General features: G+C 49.7%; 1 protein-coding gene and 1 long non-coding RNA gene across 3 annotated transcripts; both read left to right on the plus strand.

The window, feature by feature from the left end:
• The first annotated feature begins 272 nt into the window (after nt 1-272).
• Nucleotides 273-1064, plus strand: LOC121077909. Of its 2 annotated transcripts, none has more exons than XR_005824355.1 (2): nt 273-465; nt 982-1064. It is a non-coding gene; the product is annotated as an uncharacterized LOC121077909 (long non-coding RNA). The 2 variants fall into 2 exon arrangements; XR_005824358.1 differs by having other exon boundaries at nt 308-662.
• A 3673-nt stretch (nt 1065-4737) lies between these two features.
• PTMS (parathymosin) lies at nt 4738-8133 on the plus strand. Its single transcript, XM_040573570.1, has 5 exons — nt 4738-5018; nt 5525-5596; nt 6307-6388; nt 6549-6613; nt 7181-8133. The coding sequence occupies exons 1-5, from the start codon at nt 4971-4973 to the stop codon at nt 7229-7231; spliced, it is 318 nt and encodes a 105-aa protein (XP_040429504.1). The 5' UTR covers nt 4738-4970; the 3' UTR covers nt 7232-8133.
• Nucleotides 8134-20484: the final 12351 nt, after the last annotated feature.

Here is a 20484-nt window from a genome sequence, read left to right on the forward strand (position 1 = left end):
CGGGGGGCGGTGACGGGAGGGAGCGGGGGGGGGGAGGGAAGGGATGGGGCAGGAGCGCGGAGGGCGCTGCCGGCTGCTCGCCTCTTCCTAACGCTGCCGGCAGCCCTAAGGGTTGAGTTCCCAGAACTGGGGGGCCGAGGCTGAGCCTTACAGGGCATTCCTCTAGCTGTACAGGCGGTCCTTGCAATTAGCGGTGTCAGCGTAACCCGTGTTACCAAAGACTGCGTTACCAGCAGCGCCACCCGTCCAGCAAACCTTGAGGGAGCCCAGCTTGCAAACAATTAAGCCGGTGGCTAACGCTGAGCGAAACCCTGGAAGGAGAAATTGGAAATGCAACCTTTTATTTATTTATTTATTTAGTGTTTTTTTTTTTTTTCTGGAACATGGACACGCTCCCAGTTGTGAGAAATGCAGCATCTGCATTTTCGTACGCTGTTTGTACACGAGGCTTCTCCATAGTACTCAGTACGTTACATCTAACGTGCACCACGCGATGGCCGTTTGATAGAATAAGTAAGCACGGGGGGAAAGGAGGGGCATAAAAAACAGGACTCCCATCTTGCTTCTGTCACGCTCTCCATTCAGGCCGTTTCCGTTTTTCTGCCATGAATAATAGCCGCTGACCGTGTCCCTCCATTTCCGTTCTGTTTTAAGCCGCCCAGGTTTGTGCTGGAGGCGGAGAAGGAGGATGGGGGGGAAGGGGAGGAAGAAGGAGCTCAGCCAGCAGCCAGGAGGAGGTGAGCGAAGGGCAAAATGGAAGTGGTGAATGACGCCGCTGCCCCCAACTCCACCTTCTCCCGCCTACCGCTGCCTTGCTGCCGAGGCGCTTCCCTCCCCCTGAACATCCCCATCGCCGTTAGCAGCACAGCCAGCCAAAGGGGCAGCCACAGTGCAAGCGTTTTGAAAGCAAACCGAGCGTCACGTGGCGAAGGTAAATAAACACTGCGGTGAAAATCGTGCCTTTTTACCTGCTTCTTCCAGGGCCCGGTCGTTTGGGCCAAGAAGACAGAAAGAGCTTCTCAGTAAATCCGAATATTCCAGAGCCCCTGTGGACGCCTAAAAGACAAAGAAATCCTCGTTATCCAAAGTCAGAGCTACGCACGGCCATTTCCTCCTTGGTTCCCTTCATCCATGCCTCTTACGCAACCCTCACCCAACACCTAATTCTGGCCTCAGATGAAGGGCGTCCCAAGTGAAGGACAGCTCTGAACTGATCCTCAAGTGTGACAGTTCATATTTGGGATGCTAGAGCCAGCTCGTGGTGCCCGCAGCTTGTGTTGCATGGTGGTGATTGCTTTCGGAATATTTTGCTCGTATTAAGAACGCGTCTGTCACACTGTGAGTAAGAACCACGACCTCCATCTGTGCTATGTTAGCGAAGGCAGGTTCACAAAAATACTGTTTCAAAACCTCCTTCCCCTTGCCAGTCTTCTCACAGGCTGGGTCTCATCCTTAATCACTCCCCTTTACTCCTCTCGTTTCCTCTCATTGTGTTACATACACTGCTTCCCAGCCCTCAGCAGTGCTTATTTACATGGACTCTCAGGAAGCCATTTCCCAATGCAAAGCTTGTCCAGGGGTTGAATTCTTGGAAATTTCCTCGTGACTTCTGGATACGGCATCGCGAAAGATGAACAAAACTATTAACCTCCCTGATTTTTAATGGAAACAGGATAGAAAGATGAACAGTGCGTGTTAAATACATAAAAGTACACATCCCCTCCTCACACTGAGATTTTGATGGTTTCACTTTACGTGAAAGGGCACAAACTCTGTGTCTGAATTTATGTAAATATAAGAAAAACAAATGCAAATACATGGCCTTCTGCTCTGTTGTTCAGTACACAGTTTGGAGGGGTTTTATGAGCTATGTTCGTATATGTTAAACACGAGTTAGTTCACAGAATAAAATTCTTAAAATATCTGGTATGTTTTGGGTTTGCTCAGAGTTACTTCAGCCTTCAACATAAACTATAAACTCCCCTCCCCCACTAAAACGATGCAGTGACAGGACTAGGAAGAACTATTAAAACAGAATGTAAAATATTTACTTTAGGTGCATGCACCCTGCATAAGCTAGAAGCAGAAAAATACTTATCGCACATGAAAGCCCACAGAAATAAACAATCCCATGGCCACATATGAAGACATACATGCGAACTTAAAACACATCTGTAGAAAAATACCATACTTTCTACACTCACAAAAGTAAATGCACATACAGAGAGAAAATACAGCCACTGTACACAAACGTGTATGTGTACACATGCACACACCTATGTAAACACAAAGCACAAACAGCATGCACCATAAAAATTTTAATTTATTGTACAGAGAAAATTACATTCATATTGTTCTCCAGGCTGCAGACATGCATATTGTCTATATTCCCAAACAACTTTATATTATGTAACTTCTGTACCTCCTTCATCTTGTCTAAGGACATAAGACTCCAAAAAGGATGGAATATACTCTTTGCAAAGCAACTTGAAGCAAAGATTGCAGAACGTACTGAAAAGGGTCGTACATCTGCATACTGCATGATGAGTATCGTTACATACGCAACAAAGAAAAATTCAGACAGGAGAGAGGAGCAGAGAAAAGCTGTAAACTGATCCAGCAGATGAAATGTAGAGTGGTACAAATATGATGGAAGAAGAGAAGGCATGGGGAAGAGCTAGGTGAGACTGTGAAGGGATGCCCTCAGGACCTAAGTGAAGCAATTGCACACTAGAAGCCTGGAGAATCCCACCATCAGGATCTGAAGGGCAGGCGGAAGCAGGCATACCACAAGGCATGAAGAGGAGTTTACACAGGATGTAAGTGGAAAAACATACTTGATACAGGCATGCAGGGAAAAACAGGACATGTGAATAATGTGAACGGGTATCTGAACTGAATTTTGTACATGGGACGGCACAAAGGGAAGACAGAGAGAGGGCCGTGGGAAGAATGCTCACAAGAATATGGGCAAAAGAATCAAGAGAGTCGGGTAAAAACTGCAAAGGGAGTATGGTGGAGAGTGTGGATAGGAAGAAGCAAGGCTGCACGCTGAATGTACTGAGAGAGAAGGAAGAGGCCGCAGACAGCATATCAGCTTGTAGAGCGAACCAAATGGCCCCACCGTACAGGCTGCTGGAGGCACACTTTCCTTACACAAACAGCTGTTTGTGAATTTGCATCTGTGGGAGCGGCGTCTGTGTCAACAAAGCTCTTTGGGCATCCCGACATCGCTGGATACAGTCCTTGCGTTCTGCCCTCCATGACGTTGTGTCAAGGCCTGCTTGTGCACTAGCATGAAAATGTCCCTAGTAAGGGACATGTGGTGGCGCAGCTCTGCACGTTCAGTAGTTTAGTGTGCAAAGATAAGGGCAGAAAGTCTGGGTTGGTGCAAAGAACAGCAGAGCCGTGAGTCGTGCGTCTCCTGACAAACAGAAGCAGAGAACGTCCAGCCACTTCGGCGATTTTTGGAGCTCCTGGTCTTGAGTGTAGCTCCAGAAATTATTATTTTTCTTGCAGGAAGGAGGGGTGAAAGAGGGGTACTTGAACAGAATACCAGGGCTCGAATGTGGATAGCTAGACCTAAGAAGTTGGCTAGAAGGGTTTATAGGAAAAAGTAATTAATGCATGTATTTTCATTGTTCTGTGTTAATCTCGATCTGTGCGTCTGGGCTACGTTCCGGTTTCTTTGGGGCACTGTGTGCAGTACGTGGCTAGGAGGATCACATTGTTCAGACCATGAGGGAAGCAGCAGCGGCTACGGAGAAGACAACGACAAGGCGGGGGCCCCCCGCCCCGCATCACTCACGCTGTGATTCCCCCTCTTTATCACACTCCCCTTCAGGGGACAGGCGGGTGCGAGAACCCCAACCCCTCAGGGAGGAAGCGCCGGGGCGCAGCGCCGCGGCCGGGCAGCAGGGGGCAGCGGCGACCGACCGAGCGGCTCCCCGCGGGCGGCTCCGCCACACGGTCCTCGGCCCCTGCCCTGAGGCCGGCTGCCTCGGCCCGGGGTCGGCTTCCAACCACCGAGCCCCGCAGCGCCCCCCCGCTGCCCGAGCCCCGTCAGCCGCCGCCTCCCCTCACTCGTTGCACCAACCGCCCCCGCGCCCCCCTGCTCCCCCCCCACACACACACGCAGGGCCTCCCCCCGGCAGCCAATGGGAAGCCTGTTGCCAGGCAGACGGCTCATTTGAATAGCCCAATGGGGCTCCCGCCCCTTAGTCCCTCCTTATATGGGGAAGCGGGACGCGCTCGCCGCCCTTCCCCCACCCGCCGACGCGCGCGCGGGCCGGGCCCCGCCTCTCCGGCTCGGAGAGCGCGGGAAAAAACAGCCCGCCCGCCTCCCCGCCCCCACCGGCCGTTCCCGTGCGGGGCCCCGGCCGTTGGGAGGGGCCGGCGCCTGGCAGCGGCGGCGCGAGTGGAAAATTCCAGGCGGGAGCGCGGCACGCGCGCGGCCCCGCGGCTCCTCCTGCCGGCGCGGGGGGGCGGCGTGAGGCGGCCCGCGGGCCTCGCGGCTCCCCGGGCACGCCGCCAGCGCCGCACCGGCCCCGCCCTGGCACCTCCGGGGCACCTGCGGGGAGGGGCCGGGCCGGGCGCGAGGCGGCGAGGCTCCGCGGGGCCGAGGTGAAGGGGGGTCGGGGGGAGGGGGGGGTCGCCGGCCCCCGGCGCGCATTGTTCTGGCGGCCCCGCTCCTCCGCCGGCCTCCGCCCTCCGTCCCTCCTCCGCCTCCCGCCCGTCCCCTCTCCCCTCCCTTCGCCAGGTCCTCCTTTCCTCGTCACCCGGCGCTGTATAAATCCCCTCCGCCGCCGGATTCCCCCCATCGCGGCAGACCCTTGGTACTTTGGCCCCCGGGGCGGGAGCCGCGGCCGCAGCACCGCCGGGACCCGGAGCTCCTCACCGCGCACCCCCGCCGCTTCCGACCGCCCTCCGCCCCGCTCCCCCCCTCCCCCAAAGCCCCCCCCAGCGCCAGCATGTCGGAGAAACGCGTCGAGGAGGCGCCGGCGGAGCTGAGCGCCAAGGTGAGCCGCGCGGAGACAGCCGCCCCCCCCCCCCGCCCCGCCCGCGTCCTCCCCCGTCCCGCGCCGGGAGAGGACTGCGGCTCGCCCCGCGCCGCGCTCCGACCCCCCTCCCGCTCGCGCGCGCGCCCGGCCGGCAGGGGGGCGCGCGAGGGCCTCGCCAATGGGGGGGCTGGGGCGGGGCGGGGGGGGGGCGCGAGGGCCCGCGCGCGGGAGGCTGCGCGCGCGCTGCTGGCGCCGCTCGGAGCTGCTCGGCGCGGGCGGCTTGGGGGGGGGGGGGGGGGGCGGAGGAGCGCGTCGCGAATGTGGGCGAAAGAGCGCGCGCAACACCCCCCCCGTACACACGCGCGCACACACGCAGAGCCCCGGGGTGCTGCCGCGCGCGTCCCGCGTGCCAAAAGCACGAGCACACGAGCACACACAAACACCCGGAACCCGCCCAAACCGGCAGCCCGGCTGTGTTTCTCGCCGCGCCGGGCGCTGGAATGGGTTTGTCGTCTCGCGTGCAGGAGATGAAGGAGAAGAAGGAGAAGGTGGAGGAGAAAGCGGTCCACAAAGACAAGAAGAAGGAGGTGGTGGAGGTGAGGGCCGGTGCTGGGGGCGGCTCTGTGAGCCCCGGGGTCGCTGCGAGGGATGGATCCGAAGGGAGCGTGGGCGATGCAGAAAGAAGAGTAGAACTCATAAAGGAGAGGGGCAAATGAAGAGCAAGCTGGCGGGTAATTGTGGAGAATGAGCCTTGAAGGACTTAGCACAGTCAGCACGACCTCGTGAGCTGAAAAAAAAAAGAGGAGAGCAGAGACAAGCAGGAGTCAGGAGGAGGTGGCAGGGGGGATGTGGTCCTGCGCCCACTCAGGCATACCGAGGTCCGTAAGGAAGATAAGGCTGGAGGAAGGACCAGCAAGGAAAAACAGACTGATGAAAGTCCAAGGCAGTGCGGTAGCAGATGTATTACGAGCACGCCGGAGAGATGCTCGGATTGTTGGGATGGGACAGCAGCAGCCTGTCAGGATGCAAGCTGGTGGGCGTCACGGAGGTTCGTACTGGTGGGGAGTGACTGGGGGGACTGGTTTTGTAAAGGAGGCAGGGTGGGAGGAGGGTTTTGGCTGCATGGGACAACTGGGACGGTGGGAAGGATGTTGTCTGAATAACAGTGCAGAGGTCACTCGCTTGATGCATGCCTGAGACCGGAGTCTGAAGTGGCTGGAGGTGTGGAGATAATTCTTGATGCAAGGACCTCATGGAAATGTCATCCTGATGCCAATTTTTGCTCTGACCAATTTGTTTAATTCAGGATGAGGAAAATGGAGCTGAAGAGGATGAGGAAGAGAATCCTGAGGATGTGGATGAAGAGGAAGGTGGCGATGAGGATGACGGTACGTGTAATTAATATAGGGAGAATATGTGGGCGGGTAATCGGGCTGTGGGGGAATGAAAGATCGCAAAGGGAAATTCCTCCTGAGCCCTCTGACTGAGATTACATTGCCTTAAATGCTACTTCAGCTAACCCGTGATTCCTCTCTTCTTTGTGCTTAGAAGGAGACGAGAATGGGCAAGAGCAGGATGGTCATGCAGAAAAACGATCTGCAGAGGAGGAAGAGGTGAGTGATCGCGTGAGAGTAATGGCATTGAGAAGGTACTAGGCTGCCAGCTGTGTGCTGATGAAATCCATGTGGATGCTGTTGCTGAGCATCTCGAATCAGCCTCGGGTCTCATTGCTGCTTCAGCAGCATATAGGTCAACAAATCTGTTGTGGCAGGGGGACACTAAAACTTGGTGGGCTTGCTGTAGAGTCCAGGTCCAGTTAAGGTGCTGGATGATGACCCCTCAGAGACGTGTGATTCTTGGACTTCAGGCCAGAAGATGGATTTGTAGGGGTGGATCTTGGGATCTGTAAGAAGGAATGTGAGCCTGGGCTTGCTGCACCTCCTGAAAGCATCAATGCAGGTATCCTGCAAATGGAGCTGTCCACATCTTAACTGTGGCCACCAACAGAACAGTTGTTAGGCACTCAAAGATGTTTTAAAGAGGAGTGGGTTTAGGGTGGGCCAGGCAGAGATTTCCATACAGAGGAAGAACAGCAGTAAGAGTTTTGTGGAGAAATCGTGTGTCTTGGTATGATGACTGGCAGTAACTCCTTTTTTTTTCCTTCTCTTTGTGATGCGCAGGATGAAGTGGATCCAAAGAGACAGAAGACAGAGAATGGGTCTTCAGCTTGAGTCTTCCCCTTCCATCTCCTCTGTTCCGTCCATCTCTCCTCCTCCATTCCAGCCTGTGCTTGCACTGTCCATTAGCCTCTGGCTTCACACAATCTCAGATGAGGAAAGGTTAGAAATGCTCTCAAGCAGGGAAGACAGCAGTTTCCTTCCCACCCGAAGGTCCCAGCCCATCTACGACATTCCCCACTTGGAATTATTCCAGTCCCCCACGTCCAGCTGTGCCCCACTTAAAAACGAACCTCTTCCCTCAAGAATCTCATTGTTTCCCATTGTGACCCAGTGCATAACCTTACCAGACCCATATGCCAGGCTTTTCACATGGCAAGCACCTACCATTCCTTTTCACTTGCCCTCCCTTTTTTTCACTAGTATGAGTGAGATCTTGGCAGCTTCTGCTCCCGGGACCTGCTGTCAGATTTCTACCTGAGTCCAGGAGGCTGCAGGCACAGATCTCATGGTGCATTTTCCAGTCCTAGGCCTCCTCTCATGCTTTCCCATTGAACCCTGAGAGACAAAGTATTACAAGCAAATAACGGTTCTATTAAACCATACACAGAGATGGGATTTATCTTAGTTTTTTTTTTTTTTCAAGTTTACATGACAGACAGCAAGCTGGCCCTCGTGAATTTTTCAGAAGATAAGGGTTGTTTTTATATATGAATTTCATCATAACTGCATATTTTTTTAATTTGGAGGCTTTTTTAAAACAAATCAAGAGATACATAAATTGGGGACCAAACTTTGATTTCCATTTTTCCCTTTAGATTCTCTTGTGACCATTTTTTGTAAATTAAAGGCAATATAGCCACAGCATTTTCTATGGCACAGACATCACGAGGATGATAGATATAAATATATATATTGTTTTCAACTAGCACTGTAAATAAAAGCGTTTAAAAATATTTCAAACAGCTTGTGTGGATGGTTGTGTCTGTATGTCTTAGGTTATGTTCTGATCCAATTGTGGAAGTTGGTTGGCAGAAAAATGATGGTTTGGACAGCAGCTGGTGGCAAGGACAACCCTACGTCAGTTAGAAGACCTGTGGTAATTCTTTGAATGGCCCCGTATGCTGGAGACCAGTGTGCATGGGTTCTACTTCCTCCCTCTTGAGCTGCTCCATCTGGCAGGCACTTGAGTGAGGACATGCCACAAATGTAAAGCTCCAGGGCTATTCTGAAGCTCTTGAAACCAAAATCAGGCTTCCTCACCAGACAACAGAGGTTCTGAAAGTGAGCCTAAGCTGTGGCTGCTGTACACAGGCAAGTGCTCCTCTACGGCATCCCTGCCCTGGCTGGCATCAAGCATGACCCATGCAGCATCAGTCACAGAATGAAAGGAAAGTGTTTAGAGAGGCAAGAGCTTCGCTTCTTTGTCCCACCAGCTGCCTGGGAGAGATCTGTCAAATATTTGTCTTTTATCTTTGGAGACCTTTAAAGTTGCCGTTAGTGTTTCTTCCTTTTTAAACTCTGTTTTGGCAATCACACAATCAGCAACCAGGACTGGGAGCTGTAAATAATACCAACTTTTGTCTGAGCATCAGCGGCTTTGTGCATGTCCAACAGCGGCAACAGATGAGATATTGGCAGCACAAACAGTTGCTAGTCTCCGGAGATGCAAAGCATCAATCGTTGTTTTATCCAAACGTCTGTGTTTGGCTACAGGACTGGATCAGGGCACAGAGGGACACAAGCATGGTGCAAATGGCACAGCTACTGCCAAGCCCCTTCGCACGCGTGAAGGTCTCAGCGATGTGCGTGCCTGCCTGGTGGGATCTGACTGCACCCCAGGGTGGAGGTGCGCTGCTCCCACTGCCCACATTTGCTCCTGTAGGCTCTGCTGGGTCTGGACCCGTCTCAGCCCTGGTGCTCCTGTCCGAAGGCCGTGCTCACCGCAGCTCTGTCCTGCTTCCACAAAGCTCCCTGGCAGCTGCAGCCACAGCCATTTGGGCCATCTCCCTGGTGAACAGCATTTCAAAAGCAGGTAGCTCTTGCATCAGACCGACTTGCAACGCCTCTCCCTGCTCCCGCTCGCCTTGGGCATGATGATGAATGTGCTGATTCAACTTGCACGTATCGTCTAACTGCACTTGTGCAATTTTATATTCCTACTATTGCTCCATTTTAAAAATTGATGGATTCCAGTCCCTGCTCATTTCAAAATACTTTCACATTGGAGCAAGTCCTCAGGATTCCCCCCAAAATTTTGCTGACCAGTCACCTTTTAATGTTTGGTACCGAAGATAAATGATTAGAAGATAATCCGGTTTCTACAGAGGCCTATTCCTATTTCATGTATCTTCCCCACTACAGCAGTGCCATACTACGAGTAGTGAAGAATACACTTGCAAATGAGAAAGCGTAGAGAGTTCTCCACTTTTTTATGTAGGTACAACACCAGTACTCGTGGCTGTATCCATCTGATCGTCCAGAAGTGAGTGAGGCAGCACCTGCAAGTCAGGGCAGCGCTAGCTGTATGAGCACTAGCTGTATGAGCAGCCGTTCCCCATTTCCTCTGAGGGAAATGCTGCAGGACAGAGGGCTGCCAGCATGAAGGGCTGCCAGGCGGTTTCTACACATCTCTATGGAGTCCTCAGCTCCACAGCTTCTACTGGTTCTTCCGCCTTATTCAGTCTTAATAAACACCTTTGTCACTACCTATGGATAGTTAGAAGATATAGCTACAGATACGGAAGTAGTTAGGACAATATCTGCTTTCACATTTGGTCACCTCCGTGTCCTGTGGGACATCATTGCTGACTTGAGCTGAGGGCTACTGATAACAGATAACTATGGGATATTACAATTTCTTCCCTTTCCTTAGACCTGCAAAGAAGTCTTTTACCACTGAGCCTAATTCTTCTTCCACAGCGAAATCAATGAAGTCAACAAGGCAAGAACAAAGTCCGTCTTTACCAGTGCCTCCTCAGAAGCAGCGGCACTATGCAGGAGCCTTATTCACCTTTCTCGGCTCTGGGCTAATCCTCCACTCATTTCATTTAATTCCTGTGACCATCTGCAAGCCTCATCAGCTGGAGACAGGACTCCCTCAGTGCTGTCCAAAGGTCACACCAGAAGTCGGCGCATGCCGGGATTAAGCACAGGAGGCTGTCTGCACAGGAATGTGTACGGGCTGGACTTGCCGTTTGGTCAGGCCTCACCACCGCGTCAAGTGCAGCTGTAGGCCGGACCTCAGTTTTCAATCAAAGCCCTCAGTGGTTTTGTCTGAGAGAGGTTTTTGCTGTCAGGAGGCAAATTTCTTAGCAGCTTTCTTGCCCTGATCACAGTGTCGTTACAGCTCTCAAGGAGGTGTTGGTGTTCATGGCCCCTTCCTTGCTTCCAGTGGGAGCTGCTCCCAGCTTCCAGCAGCTCTGCTCCCACCAAGTGGGCAGAACCAGCGAACCAGAGACTTCCTTCTTTATAGCTCTCCTCCAGGACTGCTTGCTTCGAGGGAGTTGTGGAGGTCGTGCACTTGCAGGCTCTGCTAGAGTCAATAAATGAAACAAGACCGACATAATCAAAACCATCACACAGACAGAATTGTGAGCTCTGCTTTGGACCAGGAACAAGCAAGCCCTCCAGCCACTGCTGGTTTTGGAGGAAAAAAACCTTCCTTTCTTTAGGAAAGCCCATAACCACACTGTTGTATTAGCTTTAAAAATAAATAAATAAATAAAAGTACTTCTCTTCCCACCACTTCTCTGGGCTAAGGGGCTTTTTTAGGCCCTCTGCTTAGGAGTCTCATTGCTCAGCCAATTCCCATACGCCATATGGGAAACTAAAAGAACTTGCCTTCCCAGATCCTTAAGAAGCCCATGTACTTTTCCCTCCCACCTCTCTCCCTATTTCAAGAATGGAGTCAAAGACAGACACGCTCATGGCTGTGTGTTTCCTCAGGGAAGGAGTCTGTGTTTACGTGTGTGGGCTCAGACTGGGGACATGTCACAGATGGACAGCACTGGAGCACTGCCCACCAGTGAATGAGTTTGGGGTTTGTTTCCTGGTGAGCTTTCACTGTTGTAGCAAAACACGGACAATCACAGGGGTGAGGAAAGACCCAGGTTGTCAGTATGCAAAGGTCCTAGCCACACAGTATGGATTATAGGCCAAGCCTGGTGTCATCAAGTATAGTTTTGCTCTTGTGGGAGGCATTTTCAATCAGACCGAGAAGAGGATGCATTCCCATCTCAGGCTGTTCAGGAAGAACAGGCCCTACATCCCAGCTGGAAGTCTCTATGCACAACAGTCGTTCCTTAGCTGAGCCTCTGTGAGCTGCGATATCCGAGCAGATAAGCTTCACCTTGTCAGCCTTGTCAGGTGTACTGCTGCAGGCAGGCTACAGCAGATGCTTAGGTGACTTGCTGCAAATCACCCATTAAAGATGACAGACGAGCACGCAAACCATGTATGAGCTGTAGGTGATACTTCAGGGTCTTTTGTGGATCCCTTTACATAGCTGCAGAAATAAGCATGGAGCTGATGTTATTTGTCACTGGGAGGCCGTAGGAGCTGCACATTCTACAGACCTCCAGAGTTCTTCGTAATGATATTTATAGTTCACATTCTCTACTATGTACCTTATTTTTTCCCTCAAAAAGTCCAGTCAAACATTTCCAATGTCCTAATGAGGTTCGGGAGGCTTTCTTCTCTATGTAGTTGCTTAATCCACGAAGTGGTGTCATAATGTCAGAAGGGTGTTAGGCCACACATCCTGCAATGAAGAATCTTGTTGCCAAATGTTGCTGAGGCTTCGTATATCCCAGACTAGAGATCCTAAAACCAGTGAAGGCTATAAGATGTATCAAGAAATAGTTTCCAGAGCTCTGTGATTAAGTGTCTCCCAATAACTCTTTGTCAGCTCAGGTAGGGTCATATCTTAGACTTTCCCTGGTCTTCCAGCAATTCATCCATCGTTTTAGGTACCAAAAATGTCAGAAAATGTCAGAAACCTTTTTTTTTTCTTTCTTTTTTTTTCTTTCTTTTTTTTTTTTTTTTCTGGAAGCTTAGGCACCACCTCAGTACGAAGGCAAACACAATGATCAGACTTTGGAACTAAACACAATGGTATATAATTTGTTATGAAAATCTTCAAAGACCCTTACCTGAAACATCCTTCAGCAACTTTTCTGCTATTGCACATCCAAATGATTTCACAAAAGAGTGTCTGCTGGTCAGCACTCCAGATCATGAATTTAGGCAGCACCCTGTTAGGCTCTTCAGTGCTCAGCTCCTCCTGCACTATCTGGTACACAAAGGCTAAGCCTCTATCTTTTTCAGGATCCATGCTCCTGCTTGAAACAGAGCGCCATTCCAAGACAACAGGCAGCACAACCACACGTAGCTTAAACTGATACGTACTTCAGCTTGGAGGGTACACCTTACGCTGTTTTTCTTAAGCCTCTCAAAGGGATTCATTAGTGGGAGACGAACTGGAGTCCTGTATGCACACGGCTACATCTTTCCTGCCTAAAGTGCCCCCTGGTGGCAACGAATTTGGTATGTTTGCTGCAAAAAATGAACGGTCATCTAAGTTTCGCTTGCTGGAGGAACCAAGAACGACTCTGATCATGCCTAACTCAAACTTGAGTAACCGAGAAGTCCCCGTGTGGTCAATAGCATCAGATTTGTCTTGGCCGTTTGTCCACAGAGTGATTTGAACACACTGAGGTTGCTCTTGGGCTTCCAGGAAGAACAGTCCTTTGCCTAAAGAGCCCAAGGAAGGTCTAGGGAACCTGGAAAGAGACTCATCCTCACTTGGATCTATTTCTATTAAATGAGACAGTGTGTTACTTTCCTAACATCTGCTCCAAGAGCTTTCTCCTGGCCCAGCACAGCTCTTACTAAGCTTTTTGTTTGGAACGAGAACAACTCTGGGTCAGAAAACGGATGTTTCATTCAGCGTGTCCTTTCTCAAAAAACAGCCTCTTTGGGGTTGTACCATGCTATCAGCTGCATCAGGCACAGTGTAACTATACCCTTCTCTCATCTGTTTTGTTTTTTGCTGTCAGAGGAAGGTTGTCTGGAAGATAAGGCTGAACAGAACAGCTCCTGTGAGCCTCTTGCACATGTTCGGGAGACTTAAAAGACTTGTGGGAAGGCTCTGCTAATCCCAGGGCTCACATCTCTTCTTCTGTAGCCAGGGAGGGATCCACGCAAGTCCAAAAGTCCCTCCACCCGAAAGGCATGTATACATTCAAGTCACTTGCAGTCTCCTCATCCGTTGCTGGTTTTAGACTCTTTCCCAGTAGCATTCCCTCCCACATTGGATCCCCTGTGTAGAGTCTTAGAGTCTTAGAGTACACTCACCGTGTACTTGGGTGAGTATGTAAGGCAGGGGCAGTCATTCCCAGTGGTGTTGGGATGGGAAGGCAAACTTGGAAGAGAGTGTCTTAGATTGGATTTCCACCTTCAAGCACCTGGGAAGGTTTCTAGGTCATATTTGTACATCCACCCAAACGTTTGTTTTTCACAAACCAGGGCAGGAAATGCTGTTAGTCTTGGTGCCTTTTTTTTTTTTCACCTTTTTTTTTTTTTCCCCTCCCTAATTCTTGTGCCAGTGTTTTGACTGTAGCACCCTTTTCTGTTAAAGATACTGAGCTTTACCTTGCCTCATGACTGGACAATGTTACCCATATTTCCCCCTCTGCACAAATTGATCTGCTCTTACAATGGGCACACACAGAACCCTTGGGTTTACCAGTCTTTCAGAGTGCCTTTTATCTTAAGTTAGTAAGGAACAGACAGAAGAAAACTAGAGTAATAAATTTAAAAAAAAAAGAAAGAAAGAAAGAAAGAAAGAAACCCCTAAAGCTTCTTCAGGTCTGGAACAAGTGAGCCCTCTGACCACCTGTAGCTAGGGAAAAAACAGCATCTCCCTTCTAAACTCAGGGGAAAGTCCCCACACCCACTTACCACTACCTCTGTTCATTTGAGTCCATGATCCCTCACCCTTCCTTCTCCCTCTGGGTTATGTGCTTCATCTCAGCAATCACACTCCTCTGCAGTTTTCCAGCTCAGTGCTTGGTGTTTTCTTGTGGAGCAAGACCAGCTGGCTTTTTTTTTTTTTTTTTTTTTTTTTTTTTTTTTTTTTTGAGTCTTAAAAAGGGCCTGCATGCACCACCAGGGAGGACCTCCAGTCAGGGCTGTGAATAAGGGAGAAGCCTGGAGAAATATCAATAGATAGTGTTTTATTCTCATGATGGTGATCACCTTGCTTGGCTTCTGTGTTTCAGCAGGGAGTCCCATATCCCAGGGCTGAGCAAGAAGATGCCTTCAAACATTTTTCATGTTAACAGTCTGCAGGTGGTGAAGAGGCCACCACAAGAGTTATTCCCATGTCAGAGCCTTGCTGTGAAAAACATGAACCTCATTCCCAGCTAGATTTTGTTTTTAACTTCGAGCCACTGGTTGTCCTAATGCTCATCTACCACAGCAGAGAACCTGCCGGTATTTTACATCTTCTCATTCATGGGGAGAAAATATGAATGATAGATCGCAAATGTAAGAGCATGAAGACGGTTGTATTGGATCAGACCAGTGGTCTCTCTAGTCTGGTGCTCTGCTATAATGTACAATCCTGATGTACAATCCTGAAGATGAGGCAATGAGAGACAAGACATATATAGGAGCTTCCTGTAAACCAGAGTTAAGGACATCCTGAGCTGGCAGTCATACCTAGGCCATTATATTCAAAAGCCAGTGAAGAATTGATCCTCCGCAAATTACCTAATCTCTGTTTGAATTCATTTTACTCTTGGCCTTCATGCATCCTCCAACAATAATTCTACCATCTATATGATATGTAAAACGGGTTTCTGTTTATTTGCACTAAACTTGCCTGAGCTCAACAGTAGTACTTTTGGATTAGGTAAAATATATCAAACTCCTCAAGCCCTGTACATCTGAAAGCAAGATTTCTAGTCCCCAAGTCAGGTTTTATTTTTGTATCACTCTGCTAATTCCTTTTCCATTTTTCCACATCCTTTTTGAATTATGGACACGTTCCAATAACTTGTGCTGTAAACAGAGGTAACACAATCTGTTCGCTCTTGGAGATCCCATTTTATACATCATGTTGTCAAGTGCCTCCCTCCCTGGAGTCTTTGCTTCCCAGGATTCAGCATCTTGTTCTGGAAGTGTGATCCCCATACTTTGTTCCCCAACATATAACCTTATGTTTTAATGCCAAGCGTGATTTTACCAGGGGTCCATAGTTGCTTCCCATTAACCTTGCCAAATATGAAGTGTACACCATGCCAGGAGAGACAGTCACACCTGCAGAGCTGTGAAGCCCTCCTAACCACATTTTGGCAGCATGAAACAGCCATGGACACCAGAAATCATTTGGATGTTGAACAAATCATGTGGCAGCCTAGCACTGGAATCTCAGAGAGTCTGAATTTCAGGGCTGCTTTCATTTCATCAGCAAAGGCTCTAAAGTACTTACACGGGACACAAAGACATTAGCCACTTTGTCTTAAACTCTCACGCACACTGTACAGCCAGAGAGGGTCCTTTGGTCTCTTGTGGCTTTCTGAGAAAAGCCTGACAGAGAAGCCAGCAGAGTGAATGGTGCTCAGCATGGGTCATTCACCTCCCGGAGAACAGGAGCTGTCATCTGCAAACAAAAATTCCTAGAACCAGGAAAAATGGTAAACTACGCCAACCCCCCAAAAAATGAGCTTAAAAATATGTATTCCTCATGTGACCTTAATTGCTAAATTGCTAAATCCCATTGACTAACTCCTGGCAGAACATCCTTTATTTTTATGAATTTAGTTTATTGGAGCTACATCTTGAGAACTTAGATCTCTCCCAGACTTCATTGTGACATGGGAGGTCCCACCCCGGTTGTGAATTTATTACATAGGTATTTGGTTACAGCCTTTTTTGTCCCAGCCTCCTTTGAGGATAACTAAGAGCCAGTTCTATCTCCAACAAAAGCTGTTTTATGCGCCATAATGGTATCAGAGCCAGCAAGGTGTCTTTGCACTGGTGAAGGCTAGCCATAAACTGGGCTTTATTAACAAAAATATATCAAGCAGTGATCAATCCCATCTTCATGGCACATTGAAACCACATCTGCAATACTGTGAGATGTTGACGCTCTGGGTGGCGCAAAACCAGCAAAGGGCCCTAAGGTGGTTGTGGGATGGAGGACATAAATAGGGGTGTTAGTTCAGCCTGGAGGAGAGGAGGCCAAGGGGGAGCTATTTGCTGTCTGCTAATACCTAAAGGAGTTTAGAGAGAAGACACTGCCAGAGTCTTCTCATAGGGGCACAGAGACAGGACAAGAGACAAGGAGCACAGTTTGCAACAAAAGAACTTCATACTTCACAAGGAAAAGCCTCTCTTGTAAGGGTGTTTCAGCAGTGCAACAGGCTTTTAGAGATGCTGGAGAATCTCTGTGCTTGGAGATGTTTGGGATTTGCCTGGGCAAGGCCCCGAGCAATCTGATCTCGTTTTGGAGTTACCCTGCTGGGAGCAGAGAGTTGGCGTGGAGACCCACAGAGGTCCCTTCCGTATTAATCCTTCTGTGATTCTGTGACTAACAAGTGGGGTTATTTGATTTTGTACTTTTATTTAGTGGGGCAGTAGAAGCAATCTTATCAAATGACACAGGCTGCTACCTGCCATAAGGTGCCAAATGGGGAAGAAATTGAAAAAACAGCTCGGCTGCCACCACACTCCGAATTTCAGTCTATCACACAGCCATGTTAATCCAGTGTAAATGCAGTGTTGCAGAAATGGGTGAGCCCATCTTTCCTTTCATCTCTTTCCTGCCGCCTCCCTTTTGTCAACACTGATGAGCATCAGAGAATTGATCCAGTTGAAAACTAAACCATAAAAAATAAAATAAATCCATTTTGGTTTACAATGAACCCTTTCGGTTTAAAAATGCACCATCTCCCTCCCTCGCATTGTTCAAAACAAAGTGGTTGGAGATCACCAAAGCAGAAAAACTTTATTCTCTTTATCAGTATTCTGAGGCACTGCTCTACTCCCCTTCTCTGCTGAGCCATCATCCACATGAACCTTCCCAGGGGCTGCATTCTTCTGCAAATGATTTTTCATAGCATCACATGTTCCTTTAGTTACCCATCTTCTTCTATCTCATTCCTAGCTTTCCTACTAAGGAAAAAAAAAATGAAAAAAAGCATGTTTTTTATTAACAAGTGGTATTTGCCTGTAGCCTTCAGAGCTCCAGTGTACCATAAACTACAGGCTCATGTTCTCCTGGCATGATGCTCTGTCGAAACACAGCACATGGACCAAATCTACTTTTTCACAGTTCCTCGGGACATGTGTGACTAAGCCTATAGCCAGATGCTCTCTGTGACCTGTACAATGCTCATCCCTCAGCATCCGAAACATTTTCAAGGTGCCTCTTCTGTGTCAGAGACCCACGCTACTGCCTAGAGTAAGACAGAGAGAGGATTTGAGCCCCGTGAGCAGAAGGCACATCCTTCTGTAGCAGTGTTTCTTTGAGGAATAGTCGCTGTATTGTCAGTTGAAAGCAACAGCAACTTTGGGGATCTGTGCCTGGCGTATCTGGATCAGCCTCTCTCTTTTTTGGCACCCACAGAACCATCGCTGTTATTCCATCACCCAGCTCCACTGTCAGCATTACCCTCTGGGTCACAAACCCACATCCTGTGGCATCATAGATATCCTTTAACTAGACATTGGCCAAGGTGCCGATACCCATCACCATCTCTGTAGGTAGCTGTGAATGTCCAAAGAGGATCCAGCAGCATCCCATCTCTCTTCCAGGAGGGATCTGGAGCACTTTTGAAAGACCACAGATTTACACACTTCTCCACAGTTAATGCTGACCAGATACGAGGTGTTAGCTGCTAGCTGTTGCTGTTAGCTCTGGGCAAACAGCAATCAGAACATGTTAAATGAGCTCCTTTTTGGTGACCACTCAGACCAGCTGATCTCAAGTCGTGCGGCTGATATCACAGTCTTCAAGTCACAGCACGGCTTCTTAGGTCAATTGAAGTCTTCAGATAAACCATAAACCACCTTAAAAAGTCAGCACAAAGCAGAAAATTGCGACCAGCCTCAGACTTGGTGCTACAAGGACCAAAACATGAAAGTGGAATCACTCAGAGAAAAACATGATATCACAGAAATCTGGAAATGCAACGGAAAATTCCTTCAGCAAGATTAACTCAATGATACTGCAGAATAGTGTTTTCTATTTCTCTTTTTCTTCACATGGGTAGTTTGCAACCATGCAGCATGCCAAGCAAGACAAGAAAAGCAATGTGCAAAGGCTCTGAGTAAGGTGACTGCAGCTAAGTCTGGAACCTGGCTGAAGCCTTTTAACGCCTAAGACAGACGAAGGAGGATTTAGTGAGCTGGGCTTCTGTGCCCCAGGTTTGGGTTACCCCAGTCGTAGCCTGCCCCTTGTCTCCCACAGCTCTGCCCGAGTCCCACACCCTTCTCTATCAGCCGCTTTCCTAGTCAGGCTGGAGGACACCCGGGAGAAGGTGCCCCCGTGCTGATCTTGCTCTCAGCACTGTTATTTGTGCAGTGGGGTCCTGTTCTGGGAGATGACGAAAATGCCATTCAAGGAGGGTCAGCATTTAAAGTGTGTCGTTAGGCAAAGACGTCACAGGTGTCTGCTAAAGATAGCCTGGTGCTTGAGTAAAAAAGTGCCTCCAAAACCTTCATTTCACAACATGCTCGCTCAGCATAACAGTCCCTCAGCCCCAAACACCCCTTGGTGCCGGGACAGATCCTGACAATGCCTTGGGTTCTCCACCAGCCCCCTGTGACCGCCTCTCTTGGGAGCGGCAGCAGCAAGAGCATGTCGTCTTTCCTCCTTGCTGGTTCCTACGAGAAAGAAGCATTTCCTAGAGCACAGGCATGGCTTCAGCTAAGGGTGGTTTTGGGGGTTGGTGGGAATTGTACGAGGAAGCTGCTTCTAGGAGGTGAAAAGTGAGGCGGGACGGAGAGGTGAGCAGGGAGCTGTGTGTCCCTAGAGCAGCGGCAGGGAAGGGGAGCAAATGGCAGCATGCTGCGGAGCTGTATGTGTCGCCCCACCATGCTTCCATCTCTCTGCTCTCTTTCGTCTTCACCCACACGCTCACACCATCCTCACACTGCTGATTCAAAGGAAAGAGAAGTTGATGCTTCTGCTTGGACTGGTCACCACAAACTGTTTTTTTCTTGAGCAGGAGGAAAAAACACCTCCCGCCAACCGCCACAGTTTCTCCCCCCCATCTTCTCTCCTCCCTTCCTCTCTTGTGCGACCCATGGGCTGTGTAACACAGGAGGCACAAAGGGGTGCTGAGAAGTTTTTTCCCCCCCAGGGAACCACCATGGATCGCAGGGTTGTTGCCAGGTTCCCACACACTGATCCCATTCCTCCGAAGACCAAAGAGCTGCGTGTGATAACAAAGAGCCGTCACCAACAACAGGGAGCTGCTGAAGTGAGGCACATGGTTTGGTCTCTTTATCCTCCACCCAGCTGAGGGGAAGCTAGAGAGCAAGCAAGGATCCTTCAACAGCAAAGCGGCCACACTGAGTCACCTCCCTTCCCTCACCCCCAGGAAAAGCCCCAGCCCAGCCCTTGGTGACAAGCAGCTGAGGTGCTTGGGTGTCTGACACCAATCACAAAAGGTTGATTAAGCCCTGAAGAGTCAGAGCCAGTGGGTTGCTGGAAAGGTGTGAGCCACAACAATGGGGGTTCTCAGGCAAAAGGGGCCCCGAGATGAGGCATAGGAGTGGAAACATACTAGCCTGTGCAAAGCCCGGCATGTGAGCTAGGTGGGAGCTAGAACAAGCCCCCTCACTGCACGAATTCAGGTGGGTTGTCCCCAAATCTACTGGGAGGAAAGGATCTCCTCCCACACCCCCTCGCAGTGTCACAGTGCATGCAGCCCCTCCTCAGTGCTGTTGACTTCTCCTGTCTGCTCCCACCATGGTCACTTACATGTGGATGACCCTCCCCCATCTCCTCAGACCACCTCAACTTCATCCCAGCCTTCCCCTAGGCTCTGGGTTGATGAGTGACATGTAAATCACCATAGACCCTTTCCTCACGCTGCCTGCAAACTGACCAACGAGAAAAAAGCCAAGAAATCAGCACATCTGTGGGATGAAAGAAAGCAGGGAAGGGAGGAAACCAGCATAAAAAAAAAAAAAAAAAAAAAAAAAAAAAGACCAACATGTTCTGAAAAGCCCTGAAACAATTAGAGAGAAGCCGTGAGAGGCGGAAAGATCAAACCAAAAAAGGTAAGAGA

The sequence above is a fragment of the Cygnus olor genome, chromosome 1 (genome assembly GCF_009769625.2).
Source record: "Cygnus olor isolate bCygOlo1 chromosome 1, bCygOlo1.pri.v2, whole genome shotgun sequence".
Taxonomy (NCBI): Eukaryota; Metazoa; Chordata; class Aves; order Anseriformes; family Anatidae; genus Cygnus; species Cygnus olor.

Coding starts and splice junctions, on each gene's coding strand:
- PTMS (XM_040573570.1), top strand. CDS start 4,971: ATGTCGGAGAAACGCGTCGAGGAGGCGCCGGCGGAGCTGAGCGCCAAG. Junction 5,019..5,524: donor CGGCGGAGCTGAGCGCCAAG/GTGAGCCGCGCG, acceptor TCTCGCGTGCAG/GAGATGAAGGAGAAGAAGGA. Junction 6,614..7,180: donor GATCTGCAGAGGAGGAAGAG/GTGAGTGATCGC, acceptor TGTGATGCGCAG/GATGAAGTGGATCCAAAGAG.